At 45.0% G+C, this 15,458-nt stretch overlaps 1 protein-coding gene across 4 annotated transcripts in view; it reads left to right on the top strand.

Annotated features, from left to right (window-relative positions):
* The window catches only part of TMEM62 (transmembrane protein 62), a 144,870-nt gene that overhangs the window by 65,406 nt on the left and 64,006 nt on the right, over window positions 1-15,458 (top strand). For 3 of the 4 annotated variants that reach the window (XM_029598680.1, XM_029598682.1, XM_029598684.1), the window contains 4 exons: window positions 5,419-5,543; window positions 12,545-12,667; window positions 13,795-13,950; window positions 14,332-14,491. In XM_029598680.1, coding sequence (XP_029454540.1) covers window positions 5,419-5,543; window positions 12,545-12,667; window positions 13,795-13,950; window positions 14,332-14,491 — 564 coding nt within the window. The remainder of the gene's footprint in view (window positions 1-5,418; window positions 5,544-12,544; window positions 12,668-13,794; window positions 13,951-14,331; window positions 14,492-15,458) is intronic. The other variant, XM_029598681.1, reaches the window with a different exon arrangement.

The raw sequence follows: 15,458 nt of genomic DNA, 5'->3' as shown, positions 1-15,458 counted from the left end.
TCCTCTCCAAGGGCGAGTAAAAGCTCATTCAGTATGAGCAATGTCAACTTCAGTAGCACACCTTAGTTCAGTGCCAATCCTTGACATATGCAAAGCAGCAACATGCTCTTCTCTTCACACCTTTGCAGCTCATTACTGTTTGGACAAAGAAGGATGACAAGATTCAGCCTATGGACAATCTGTCTTAAAGAACTTGTTTCCAGTTTAATCCCAACTCCTTCTACAACCAACTTGAAGAGATCTTCGGCTGATTCATTCAACAACACATCAATGGTGCCTCCTTATAGAATGACTCAGCCTCTAGCTTGCTAATCACCCATATGTGAGGACTAGCATCCTGCTTGTCCTGGGATAAAGCAAAATTGCTTACCTTGTAATAGGTGTTATCCCAGGACAGCAGGATGTAGTCCTCATGAAACCCACCCGCCACCCCGCGGAGTTGGGCTTATACCTTTATTACTATTTTATTCTTGCTACAGATTATTGCTACATACAATACTGAAGTGAGACCCCTGTGGCAGAGAATATCATAGCATGCCGGGCATGCTCAGTAGCCTCAGGCTGCCAGTCAAAAGTTTCTAGAAACTTTGACAGAAGTTTTTCCCGCTCTAGGGCTCCGTTACTGACATCACCCATATGTGAGGACTACATCCTGCTGTCCTGGGATAACACCTATTACAAGGTAAGCAATTTTGCTTTATCTGGGAGCTCGGTTCGACACGATGAAAGGCAAGGTCTTTCTGACAGAGGAGAGAGTGTGCAAGTTACAGAAGCAAGTTCGGCACTTGTTGACATTGCAATGCCCAGTGCCTGGGATTTTTTGCAGGTTCTGGGTTCAATGGCTTCAACACTGGAGTTGGTACCTTGGGTCTTTGCGCATATGAGACCGCTACAGGAGGGCTCTGTTGGCACAGTGGAATCCGTTAGCAGAGGAATTTCATCAGCCCAAGTCTCTCAATGGTCATGCGTAGGACATTCTGTCTTGGTGGCTGCAGGTGTCCAATCTAGTACGTGGTGTCGATCTGGAGGTCCCAGATTGGGTAATATTTACTACTGATGCCAGTCTTTTTGGATGTGGGGGCAATATGCCAGCTACAGTTGGCCCAGGGCACTTGGTCAACGGAAGAAGCCTCTTGGTCCATCAGTCGCTTAGAGACCAGAGCAGTGAGGTAGCGTTACTTGCTTTTCTACCTTTGGTTCAAGGCTGCTCGGTGAGGGTCTTGTCGGCCAATGCGACGACCGTAGCATATATCAATTGGCAGGGAGAAACCAAGAGTCGAATGATGGCCCAGGAGGCTCAGGAGTTAATTTTTTGGGCGGAACAGCACTTGGTTCAGATGGCAGCGTCACACATCGCAGGGGTCGAAAACATCCAAGCAGATTTTCTAAGTTGCAGAATGCTAGATCCAGGGGAGTGGGAATTGTCTTAGTTAGCGATGCAGCTCATCCGAGAGAGGTGGTGCTGTCCCCATGTGGATCTAATGGTGACTTGTCTCAATGCGAAGGCATCTCGCTTTTACAGCCAAAGATGGGAATATGGGGCTGAGGGAGTCGACACTCTGGTGCTATCCTGGCCTCGGGGGAGGGGGGGTGGTTCTACTTTACATATTTTCCCCTTGGCCTCTGGTATACAAGGTGTTGCGTCGGATAGAGAGACACCCAGGAGAAATGGTGTTGGTAGCTCCAGAGTGGCCATGTCGGCCATGGTTCGCAGATCTGGTCAACATGGCAGTGGATGGACCGTTACGCTTCAGTCATCTCCCATGCCTTCTTCAGCAGGTCCCCATATTTTCAGACCAGGCAGATCGCTTTTGTTTAGCAGCTTGTCTTTTGAGAGGTGGCGTTTGAGACGAAGAGGATACCCAGAGGCGGTCATTACTACTCTTCTGCAAGCTAGACGGGTGTCTACTTCATTGTCGTATGTCTGAGTCTGGAAGGTTTTTGAGGCATGGTGTACAGGCCTTATGGGCTTCGGTGACTCAGATTTTATCTTTCCTTCAAGAAGGTTTGATCAAAGGCCTGGCTTTCAATTCTTTCAGAATTCAGGTAGCAGCTCTGGCTTGTCTTCGAGGAAAAGTTGAAGGTTGCCTGCTATCTTCTCATCCCGATACGGTTAGATTTCTTCAGTGTGAGGAGGGTTTGTCCATCCTGGAATCTTAATCTCATTCTCTGAGGTTTCTGTGAGGCACCTTTGAACCTTTCCACAGAGCAAAACTTAAAGATTTGACTTTAAAGGTCATCTTCTTTGTGGCCATTTGTTCTGCGAGGAGAATCTCTGCGTTGCAGGTTTTATCTTGCCGAGATCCATTCCTTCAGATCTCGGACTCAGGAGTGTCCTTGTGGACACTACCCTCATTTCTTCCGAAGGTGGTATCGGCTTTTCATGTTAATCAGACAGTGGATCTTCTGGCTTTTTCAGAATTGGATGCTTCTGTGCCTCATGCTCAGGAGCTTAGGCTGTTTGATGTCCGTAGGGCTTTGTTGAGATATCTCAAGGTAATGAATGATTTTAGGAGATCTGATCAACTTCTCATTTTATGGAGTGCTTTGAAGAAAGGTACCCAGGTTTCCAAGGCTACCATTGCAAGATGGCTTAAGGAGGCTATTGGGTCGCCATACATTCTTAAGGGCCATTAAGTACCTGAAGGTTTGAGGGCTTACTCTACCTGGTCTCAGGTGGCCTCATGGGCGGAGGCCCAGTTGATTTCACCACAGAAAATTTGTGGAGCGGTGACTTAGAAGTCATTGCATACTTTTGCAAGGCACTACCGTCTGGATGTAGGGGATCCAGAGTCTCGGTCATTTGGTGAAAGTGTCTTGTGAGCAGGACTCTTCAAGTCCCACCCTCAGTAGGGAGTTTTGGTACATCCCAGGAGTCTGGACTGATCTGGGTACGTACAGGGAAAGGAAAATTGGTTCTTACTTGCTAATTTTCGTTCCTGTAGTACCATGGATCAGTCCAAAAGCCACCCGATCTGTAGAGGTGGAGAGTCATCTGCTCAGTTGTACTTTTTTGATACAATCTTCAAATTTTTTCAGGGTTTAGAAAAGTTTTTACAAGCTTTTGCAAGTGTTTTGTGCTTGGGTACAGGTTAATACTGAGGAACTGCAGGTGGCACCAGAGATTATGAAGCAGTGTCAGTGAAGCTTTCTCTGTCTCCATCTGCTGGCAAGGATGCATAAACCCAGGAGTCTGGACTGATCTGTGGTACTACAGGAATGAAAATTGGCAGGCAAGAACCAATTTTTCTTTATTGAATTTTTGAGCATGGAATGAGCTCTGAGGATACTGAATGTGAGAATGTCAACTACACCCAAAGAGAAAATCCATTATAAGAATGGAAACAACATAGTATATTAGAAATATCCATGTATAACTGGAAAGGTTGCATTCTGCAGTGCAACACCCTCCCTTTTTTTTTTTTTTTTTCCAATTTATGAATCTTGGGATTTGATCTGTAACCTTCAGGCTCCCAATCAGGGACTTGACCATTGAATAAAAAAAGAAGCAGCTCCCTGAAGTTATATAATGTGGCCTGTAATCTTTGCCATATGGCCGACTGGTTACTTGACACTAATTTTCATACCCCTATAGAACTGGAATGGGATCTTTTTCATCTGGCACTAGTTTAGGATATTTTTTACATTCCTCCTTGAGGGAGGTTCCAAAACAGTTGAAGGATGGTCCGTTGTTCATTCCTTTGCTTTTATCATGGTGCTGTTTCTGTGCTTCCCTGAGCTTAGGGATTAATGTTTATCAGTTTTTTATCTTTGTGGGGAAATGTGAAGTTTCAACCGGGGTTAACTAGTGGGACATTTTTTCATTGCGTCATCAAGGGACTGTGGGTGATTGCACAGTTTCTAAACAACGATGGTGAGATCAGATCTTTCTCGATCCTGGTGGAAGAGTTTGGGTTAGATGATAAGTATTTTTTTGCTTATCTGCAAGTTAAAAGCTACATAAAATCCCTTCAGGTGAACGATTGGGATGGGGACAAAAGGACGATGTTATCTGAAATATTTGATGTGGAGGACCTTCTCAACATTCAATTTCCTACTTTTATAGGAATCTTTCTGATTTAAAGCCATCTTTGGATTTTGGGTTTGTGTTATGTAATTGGAAGAAGGCGCTCACTTTGGACCTGAATGCTTCCCAGTATGTGTTCTGTTTTAAACACATATCATCCCTTACCTACGGTCAGGATCTCAGTGAGATCCATTATAAATTCCTAATGCGATACTACTACTCGCATGTGAGGGCGTTTCATATGAAGCTTGCTGCCTCCCCAACCTGTGAGAAATGTAATCAATTACCGGGCACTCTGGGACATAAGTTTAGGGGTTGCTCCAAGATTGTGCCTTTTTGGAAGGTGGTAGTTTCAATATGTATATCAAATTGTGGGTGTTCAGCTAGCTCTGCACACTCATGTGCTTTTTTTTTGATTAGCTATGAAGCATAGCCCTGGGGCAGAGGTTTACACGACTTTGGATTAGGAAGGTCTTGTTGCTTGCGAAGAAATCTATTCTTTATTATTGGGTGGGCACGGATCTGCCAAATTTTACATATTGGCAGAATAAAATATATCTTTTATGTGTTAATGAAAAGTACACTGAACGGATGGATATAACTATCAAATTTAAACCTTTTTTACTTGTTTGGATGCATATATTTATTTATTTTTTATATCTATTTAGATTTATATTCCGCTTTTTGCACTTTTTAGTGGATTACATTCAGGTACTGTAGGTATTTCCCTATCCCCAGAGGGCTTACAGTCTAAGTTTGTACCTGATGCAATGGAGGGTGAAGTGACTTGCCCAAGGTCACAAGGAGCAATAGCAGGATTTGAACCCTGGTCTCCTGGTTCATAGCTCTAACCCCTAGGCTATTCCTCCACTCCAACAATCCTTGTCACATCAAGCACATAGCCTTATTTTAAACTACTATTTGGATTATTCCTATTGGGTGGTTGGAGAACTGCTGGGACATGCAAAGATAATTGGGATGGGGATAATGGGTGGGGTATACTGGAGGGGGAATTTTCAGGGAATGTGCATATTTGTAGGGAGGCACTGGGAAGGATCAACCAGTGCACCTCCCGGTAAATTTGTGTTTAATATTGTTCTTTATTGCACTTTTGTTTGTACCTATTGGATGAAACTCAATAAACATATTTAAACATAAAAAAGCAACTCCCTTAGCTGAGCTATAGGAGAATCTTATCCCTTTTATTATTCCATCCTTTCACAAAATCATAGTACTTAATGTTGGTAGGAATGTAAAAAAAGATTTCAGCATTCCTGTTTTATCTCCTCTACAAAATCTCAAACTTCCCTCAGAAAGAGAAAAACAAAGGAACTAATATACCTATATCTATATCTGTATTGTACTATTTTCAGTTGTTTCTGCTTTTTCAGGAACAGATGGATGAGCTCTCTTTGCTAGCAAAGGAAAGCCAACACAGCAACCAGTCAATCTGGTTTGGCCACTACCCGACGTCAACTATCATCTCCCCATCCCCAGGAATCCGAGCAGTGATGAGGTAAAACCTCTTCTCCTTCCACTGCTGCAACATGAGAGCAATTCTGTCTTCTCTTCCTGCTGCTGCTTCTTGTCCTGCTTTCCTTTATCCTGACAAACATATGTGTTCAGCAGCACAGTAGTTGTTGTGCTGATAAACTATATGCTGTTTGAGTGACATTTATCAATATCCAGTCAATGATTCTTTCAGGTTCTTCTTTCTCCAATAATTACGTTTTTGAAGGACTAGGGCAGTGGCTTTCAATTCGATTCCCAATAACCGCCTGGCCAGTGTGGTTTTTAAGATATCCACAGCGAAGATGCACATGATATTTATGGTTCTTGTTCATATCCCAGATCAGTTCAGACAAGTGGGTTTTACATCCCTACCAGAAAATGGAGGCAGAGAACAAAAACATTTCAGGCACTTAACTGAGAGTGCCACATGTAGTCCCTTCAGTATTTCTCTGTGAAGACTGTTTTGCCCGAGGTGTTAGGTTCATTTGTGGAAATTTCCAAAACTAAAAAAAGTATATAAATGAAGTAGTTGAAAAATCCAACAACAAACCAAGACATCACAACACAGTGTTTCAAAGAACCTTATTATGTGATTATTCCCGGATGTTAAAAATTGGAGGAAAAAAAGTTTTCTGTAATTGATTTTTGAAAGAGATATCATCTTAAATTTTGAGTAACAGTGTTTACAAATATTGAATATCTTGCACAATCGCAATTCAAGGTATGAGTTTTAAAGAAAATATAAAAATGGACTAAAAATATTTTGATTAAATAAGTTTTGGAGGTTGGAGATTTTTTCAAAGACCTATGATTGTAAATCACTTCTTACATGCTGAATGTTCTATGCAGAACAAACAGGTGCTGAGGTCTTTTTTTCCTCCGATTTTTAATTCAATAACGGCAACTCCACTGTTTCAGCAATCATTCTTTCAGAGGGTCCCCCGACACGCACCCCGTGTTTCGCCAAGGCTGCGTCGGGAGGGTCAATAATTTTAACAACATCAGCCTTGGCGAAACACGGGGTGCGTGTCGGGGGACGATTGCTGAAACAGTGGAATTGCCGTTATTGAATTAATAAAAAATTCTTTTTGAAGACCATATGGACTATGAAATATTTACTGCACTTGTCTTGGATGTATTGTAATTGCTGAGTGCAGTACCTGCTCTTGTGCTCTTTGGATTTGTATTCTTCTCATGATTTGGCATTCCCATCTCTCAGCAATATCAGCAGGAGGCCAGATGTACGAAGTGGTTTTCGACTATTATGTGACTTGGGGGAAAAGTGCTCATTCCCTGTACGTACCAGGATCAGTCCAGACCGCTGGGTTATGCCTCCCTTCCATCAGATGGAGTCAGAGAAAAGCTGAAAAGCACCCCCAGATAACCCGGTGTGCCACCTGCGATCCTTCAGTATTTCTCTGACCCCAGCAGATGAAGGATGGCATAACCTGCTGTCCTGATCCTTTGCAAAATTCTTTATTTGATTGATTAATAAGTGAAAGGGGTATCCTAACCTTAGTACCTTTGACTAGACCAACTTGTAGTAAGTAGTAAAAAAAAAATAGGGAAGACTGAGATCACTTTGTAATAGCAGGCAAGGCTGGGCTCCTGCCTTGGCCTTAATACCTGGAGAATATTGACACAGCCCGGTGAGTTGGGGGGGGATTTACTGGTGGGCCGGTCCCTCCCCCGCATACAATGCCAGAGACGTCTTAATTCCTCAGGTGGGAGCTACAAATTGTATATTAAGCCCAGGGACGTACATTCCCCTGGTTGAGTAGCTCTAAAAAAGAAAAAATAAATACATAAATAAAAGACAAAGGATAAGCCTTTTAAACAAAGCGAGCCTGCTGAAATCTCCCGGGGCTCCGGAGGGGGTGAATTGCTTCACTCAGCTGATTTTCTACTTAGGGCTTAGATTGCCATGCCGCGAGGATTGCGATGTGCAGTGTGTGGAGAGCCGGCAGAGCGGCTCTCTCGCGAAGGGCTCTGCTCCCGCTGTATCTCCAGGGGCGAGGGGCCTTTGCAGCTGCCAATTGCAGGGAAAAGATCAGCGTTGCCGCGATCACGTGACTTAGGACACAGTCAGTTCACAAGGAGAGGCCTGCCCCGTCCCCGACAAGCGCGGGAACGGCAGCCATTTTGCCCGATTCGGGCCCCGATGCTGCGCAGGGCTCAGATGCACAGGGCTCAGGGGGAGGGGATTTCCCACCAATTTCTCCACCAATGTTAAGCCCCCAAAGGCGCAATTTGGGACATGATTCTTCTCCTCCTCCTGCCTTGCCTCCAGGAGGGGCCCTTAAAGAGACACCACCCAGTTTATTTTACTGCTTCACAAAGCTTATATGGAGGCTGAGGCAGACTTGGATGGGTAATGTTCTCCTGCTAAGATCCCCAGGCCTGTGGAGGATCAAGGGTCTCCTAGGACTCGGCCTTCTTGCACCGCTCCTGACGCTGAGCTACCAGCGCCTTCCACTCCTCCGGGGTCCGTGCTTCCGGACCCCTCCCCGGTGGACACGAGCAATGATGTTGACAGTTCCACTCCTGTGGAGGGGGATGATCCGCGGGTGCTCCGGTTATTTCGTAAGGAGGAGCTAGACCCTTTGATTCCTCATGTTCTACAGGAACTAGATATTCAGGCTCCGCAGCCAGTGACGGATCCTTCTTCAGGGGATCCTGTTTTGTCGGGCCTGCAGGCCCCTCCTAGAACTTTTCCTTTCCACCCAATGCTTTTACAGCTTATGACCTTGGAATGGGATGCGCCTGAAGCCACCCTAAGGGTTAGTAGGGCCATGGAAAAACTTTACCTGCTGCCGGACGAGTTCTTGGATCTTCTCAAGATCCCTAAGGTGGATGCGGCTGTGTTGGCCATTGCCAAGCACACCGCGGTTCCAATAATGGGAGGAGCAGCTCTCAAGGACCTCCAGGATAGAAAGCCTGAGGTTCTACTCAAGCGGATATTTGAAGTATCGGCCCTCTGAGTTAGGGCGGCTGTCTGTAGTAGTCTCATGCAGAGAGGTACCCTTACATGGGTTCAGCAATTATTCACAACTCAAGAGTTCCCTCCAGCGGAGGCAGAACAGGCCGACTGCATGGAAGCGGCGGTTGCTTATATAGCGGACACTTTGTACGATCTTCTTAGTACTTCTGCGTGCACGATGTCTTCGGCAATTTCGGCAAGGAGGCTTCTTTGGCTCTGCAATTGGTCGGCTGATGTCTCTTCTATGTCTCAGCTGGGCGCCTTTCCATTTAGAGGAAAGCTATTATTTGGAGATGATCTGGAACAACTGGTTAAGTCCTTAGCGGACAACAAGGTTTACAAGCTCCCGGAGGACAAGCCCAGGCCGTCTCGCCTTTTGGTGCGACCCGGGGTCGTTTTCGGGGTCAGCGCCGTTTTCGTACGGGTAGGGGCTCGTCTTTTGCCCCTCGGCAGTCGTCGGCAAGGTCTCAGGCTTGGGCTCATTCCTTTCGTGGAAGGCGGCCTCAGCGTGATGGATCCTCCCAAGGATTTTCCTCCAACAAGGCTTCCCAATGGAAGTGCGCCAGCCCATTCCTTTGTTCCCGAGATCGGGGGTCGTCTCTCCCTGTTTTGCGAGGAATGAGTCAAGATTACTTCGGACCAGTGGGTTCTAGATATCATAGAACACGGTTACGCTTTGGATTTTGCCCGCCCGCTTCGGGATGTGTTCCTGGTGTCTCCTTGCGGGTCTCAGGCAAAGCAACAGGTCATATTCCAAACCTCTGGGAGCGGTTGTCCTGGTGCCACCGAACAAATGTTGGACCGGCAGGTACTCCATTTATTTCGTAGTCCCCAAGAAGGAGGGCTCCTTCCGGCTGATATTGGACTTAAAAAAGGTCAACAGAGCGCTGCGGGTCCCTCATTTTCGAATGGAGACGATGAGATCCGTCATTGCGGCCGTCCACAAAGGTGAATTTTTGGCTTCTTTGGATCTGACAGAGGCTTACCTTCACATAGGAGTCCAAGAACATCATCGACGGTTTCTGCGGTTCATGGTCTTGGGCAAGCATTACCAGTTTCGTGCGCTGCCGTTCGGTTTAGCGACGGCTCCTCGCACCTTCACCAAGGTGATGGTGGTAGTGGCAGTGTGTTTGCAGCAGGAGAGGATCTTAGTTCATCCCTATCTGGACGACTGGCTCATTCGGGCGAAATCGGAAGAGCTCTGCAAGGTGGCAGTGCATCTGTTTTGCATCGCCTCCATTCACTTGGATGGGTTGTCAATTTCTCCAAGAGCCAATTGGTACCGTCCCAGGTGTTGGAATTTCTGGGAGCACGGTTCGATATGTCTTTGGGCAAGGATTTCCTGCCTCGGGAGAGGATGGGCAAACTAATGTCTCAAGTTAGTCTTTTGGCCCTTCTGCTGCCCAAGGTATGGGACTATTTGCAAGTTCTTGGTTCTATGGCTTCTACTCTGGAATTGGTTCCCTGGGCGTTTGCTCATATGAGGCCTTTGCAGAGAGCATTGCTTTCCCGTTGGGACCCCAAGTCCGAGGAGTTCCACTTGCCCTTGCCCCCTTCTGGATCCAGCCAGGGCCGGTCTAGAATGGTGGTTGATCCCCGATCACTTACAGCAGGGAATGGATCTAGAGAATCCACAGTGGATGATCGTGACAATGGGTGCCAGCCTTTCCTGTTGGGGGGCAGTCTGTCAGTCATGATCAGCACAAGGTCAATGGACAGCGCAGGAGTCCAAGTGGTCCATAAATCGGTTTGAGACGAGGGCGGTTCATCTAGCGTTGCGCTGTTTTCTCTCGCTAATCCAGCATCGTTCGGTAAGGATCTTATCCGACAATGAGACAACCCATAAATCGTCATGGGGGAACAAAGAGGCGGACAAGTTAATGGTCTGGGCAGAACGCAATCTGCTCCGGTTGACAGCGTCACACATAGCCGGAATGGACAACTTCCAGGCAGATTTTCTCAGTTGACAAAGGCTAGATCCCGGCGAATGGGAACTGTCCAAGGAGGCAATGTGGCTCTCGACTCGCTGGTGGGGAGTCTCCCGGCTGGATTTGATGACGACTCGACTGAACGCGAAAGTGGCTCGTTTCTTCAATCGTAGAAGGGAGCACGGTTCAGAAGGGGTGGATGCCCTGGTCCTTCCGTGGCCTCACGACACGCTCCTCTATGTGTTTCCTCCTTGGCCGTTGGTGGGGAAGGTCTTAAAGCGAATACAGTCCCACCAGGGGCCGGTTATTCTCGTAGCTCCGGAGTGGCCGCGGAGGCCGTGGTTTGCAGACCTAATCAACTTGGCGGTAGACGGTCCCTTGCGTCTCGGTTACCTGCCGAATTTACTCCGACAGGATCCAGTGTTTTTCGATCAGGCGGCTTGCTTTTGTCTAGCGGCCTGGCTTATGAGAGGATACAGCTGAGAAAGAAGGGCTATCCGGATGCGGTGATTACCACTCTACTACGCGCACGAAAGACCTCTACTTTTCTCACCTACGTTTGGATGTGGAAGGTTTTCAATTCCTGGTGCAGTGGATTGAAGGTGTCCCCGCACCAGGCCACTATTGTGCACATTCTCGTGTTCTTGCAGGAAAGCTTAAAGAAAGAACTGGCGTATAGCTCGCTCCGGGTTCAGGTAGCGGTGTTAGGCTGTTTAAGAGGTAAGGTTGATGGTACATCCATTGCAGGGCATCTGGATGTGGTGTGTCTTTTGAAGGGAGCCAAACATTTACATCTGCCGGTGTGTGCAGTGTGTCCTTCGTGAAGTTTAAATTTGGTTCTCCGTGGGCTCTGCGGTCCTCCCTTTGAGCCTATCAAGCGAGCTACGTTGATAAATTTAACACTCAAAGCGGTGTTCCTCGTGGTTATCTGTTCTGCCAGACGAATATCGGAGATTCAAGCGTTGTCCTGCAGAGAACCGTTCTTGCGAATCTTGGATTCTGGGGTTTCGCTTCGGATGGTGTCTTCTTTTCTGCCGAAGGTTGTATCTGCGTTTCACGTAAATCAGTCAGTTGAGTTACCGGCTTTTCCAGATTTGGATAGGAATTCTCCTCAGGCTCAGGATTTGAGGAGACTGGACGTCCGCAGGATACTACTGCGGTACTTGGAAGTGACTACTGCTTTTCAATTGTCAGATCATCTTTTTGTCTTATCGAGTGGTCCTAAGAAAGGGTGTAAGGCTTCAAAGACTACTATTGCCCAATGGTTGAAGGACACTATTGCTTCGGCATACATATGTCACGGGCGGCAAGTGCCAGATGATCTTAAGGCTCATTCGATCAGATCTCAAGCGGCATCTTGGGCAGAGAGCCAATGTGTTTCGCCACAAGAGATTTGCAGGGCAGCTACTTGGAAATCTTTGCACATGTTTGCTAAGCATTACCGTTTGGACGTCCAGGCTCCGGATGTTGATTCTTTTGGCAGCAGTGTGCTTCGAGTGGGACTCTCCGGGTCCCACCCCATTTAGGGCAGCTTGGGTACATCCCAGCGGTCTAGACTGATCCTGGTACGTACAGGGAATGGAAAATTGGTTCTTACCTGCTAATTTTCGTTCCTGTAGTACCAAGGATCAGTCCAGACGCCCGCCCAGGGGTATAGTGTTCAGGAGAGTCCGCTCGGTTTTGTTTTTTCTTTCTGTAGTTTTTAGACAAATCTGAAGATTTTCAAGCAAGCTTATCCATGGAAGCATTTCAATCCATACTCTTGTCCTGTACATAGTTTTCACAGGTTATTGTTCAGCTAAATTCTCTTGATCTAGTCATTGGTTGTTTAAATTTACTTCATTCTGCTTTGATATTGATTATACTGAAGGATCGCAGGTGGCACCCCGGGTTATCTGGGGGTGCTTTTCTCTGACTCCATCTGCTGGAAGGAAGGCATAACTCAGGGTCTGGACTGATCCTTGGTACTACAGGAATGAAAATTAGCAGGTAAGAACCAATTTTCCTGTATACCTGGTGCAAAGTGGGTCCATTCTAATGTTTTGGGTTTTTTTTTATTATGGCATTTTTTTTCTGTTTTGTTTATTTCTATAATAGTTCTGCCACAGCATATTTGTGTGGACATCTACACACTTTGGGAGGGTTTTTGCCAGTTCTGCACAGCCAGCATTCACTGGGAACCCTAGAGCTGGAACTTGGAGACTGGATGGACAATAGGAGGTAAATGAACTTCAAGTGCCAACCAAGTGTCAAAAACCAGGAACCGATGGTACCTATGACAACTCCTTCATTTTCCTGCTGTAGGAAAGTGACTTTTCCCCTATTTAAAACACTAGACCTTCTGTGAAGTCCCAGTGAAGAATCCTATGGAGCTAAATGTCAGTGAGAGGGAGGACCATAAGTCCCAGAACATGTGGGTTTGCATCAGATTAGCAGTGTACTTCAAACTTTAAGTGTTAAGTGTTGCTCATTAACAATTTGCCAACTATTTCAATGGTATTTTTTTTTCAATGTCCAAAAAGGTTACATTTCTCTGCAGAAATGTTTTATTCCATTGTCTTAGTTGCATCCACATGCAACCCAAACCATGCACCGTAGAGTGAACTACTGTAATCTGCTCCTTCAGGGGAGATAACAGAACTGCACCAACTTCTTTCTGAAGCCCTTTTGTAATTGGTGGACTGTGACATTGATATTTAGCTCCTGTGAGCATATCGCTCTATATAAGAGAGAGAGAGAGAGAAAACATCCACAAGTTGAAAATGCCCAAACCTTAATTTCAATAGTAAGAGACATGTTAATATCAGCCAATGAAAAGCTAGATTCAGTGGACCACTGAGTGTAATCACCCATGGAGTATTTTAAAATAAAAATTTAAATAATTCAAACTAATAAATATTTGTATAATAATGATAGTGCCCTTGGCAGCGGGCTGGTGTGGGGAATTACTGTTGTGTATTGCTAGGTGCTTCTCGGCTTGCTGCTTTGGGCATGATCATTTAAATAACCCTTGACACACTGTACCATGCTTTGGAGATACCTGAAATTACCGCAGGCATTTTTAAGATAGCCACTATGCAATGGATATAATTGGCAGTCTGAAGTGTATAAATAGAACAATGTGAAGGAAACATTTCCATTATCTTCCACACTGTGCCTGTTTCTAACCAGTGCTGACTGTCTTCCCAGTTTGAGCAATACATTTATCGATCCCCTCGCCTCCTTTCAATTTCCTAGCTCTAAAATGACTGTGGAATGAGGAGTATCCACTTTAAGCTGGTTCAGGATGGGATTTAATGGGCCTTTTAACATTTAATGTAGTGACATTTCCATTCTCTCACATTCAGGTACCGTATTCTTGCCTTTGACCATGACCTTTTCAGCTTCTCAGACCTGAAGTCTGATGAGTGGCCTGTGGTCCTCATTACTAATCCCAAGTCTGCTCTCTACAGAAGCTCTGCCCATGAACCCTTAGGAAGAATGAAGCACTCTTCACACATCAGGTCTTTAAAACTTCATATGTAAGAGATCTGTGATGAGGATATTTAGTAATAATTAGTGATTTGTATACAGTCTGAATGAGGATGATTTAGTATTGGCAATAAAACCATATTGTTGACCTGTAGAGGAGGAGGAAGATGCAGATGTCTCATTTGCTAGTGAATAACTTGTAATACCTCTAATTTGTGGCAGCTGAAAATTGACTTTAATTGCTTTACATATTCCTAACATATCTAGACTCATAAAAGAAGCCCAGTAAAGCTTAATGACTTATGGCATGGCTTAGAGGTCCATGTGCACCAAAAAGCACATACTGTACTCATAAAATGTTCTATAGCTTACAAATTCTGTGAAGATATCTTTTGTTTTCCCACTTATTTTAGAATTCTAGCCTTCTCCCCATTTGTTATCGCATCTGTGGAAATCAGAATTGATGGAATTTATATAGGGACTGCTGTTCATGTCTCTGGCCCTCTCTATGTGCTAAAATGGAATCCTGACTATTACAGCACAGGGTTATATCGCATTGAGGCAAAGGTTCAGGTATGTTCACTTTTATTCAGCCCTATGGCTGTTCCTGGTAATTTCCAAATTATGAGAGTGCTGCACCATGCAACATCGTGTTTCTTTTCCCAACACACCATTAATATACAGAAAAGTATTTCTTTAAAAAAATGACTTAAGAATTGTATTGGCTTTATTGTCGTCTTAATATTGTGTCCAAGCTTAATGGTCTTTAAGCTGCAATCCCCATGTTCTTTCTGCACAATTCAGAATTGCATTATGCATGCTTTTTATTTGGGATTAAAATGTTTTTAATGAATTGTCATATCTTCTCACTTATTTGATTTAAAATATAGTATATTGTAAAACAGACCAGCAGGAAATATAGTTTGGCTCTCTTTCTTTACTTTCCCATTATAATTGTAACTCCTCTTGGCTCACTGACCGTTGGTGAATCCACCACAGTACTCCCAGGCTAGGAAACTGGCAGAATGACCCTGAGGAGTTAATGGAAAAGAGAGGAAAACCAGGAACAGTAGTATTTCCCAGCAAGCTGTGGTAAATATTTAAAACGGAGATGCCCATTTTTAAATCAAGTAAGTAAGAAAGGAATTGATAGTATTTTAATCAAAAAATAACACTAAGTATTTTTAAGATAACTGAGGCTGATATTCAAAAACTACTTATCTGGCAAAGAAGCATCTGCTGAATATCTGGTTATGTTCAGCGGCTGCCACTTAGATGGTTAACTCACTTATCCAACTAAGGGGATTATTTTCCAAGCCGCATTATGGGCTTTTCGCATGCGTTAAGGCGTTTTCGCATGCAAAAAATGCCTTAACGCATGCAAAAAGCACCTTCCCTGTACATACCCGAATCAGTCCACACAGTGGGTTGTGTCCCCCTTCAAGCAATTTGAAACTTGCAGGCAGAACTGTTCATAGTTTACTTTAGCCTGTATACACTTCGGGGGTAAGTTTGTTGTACCTTTATTCCTTTGCAGCTC

The sequence above is a fragment of the Rhinatrema bivittatum genome, chromosome 4 (genome assembly GCF_901001135.1).
Source record: "Rhinatrema bivittatum chromosome 4, aRhiBiv1.1, whole genome shotgun sequence".
Lineage (NCBI taxonomy): Eukaryota > Metazoa > Chordata > Amphibia > Gymnophiona > Rhinatrematidae > Rhinatrema > Rhinatrema bivittatum.
Note: the sequence above shows the minus strand (reverse complement) of the source record. Positions and strands in the feature narration are given on the sequence as shown.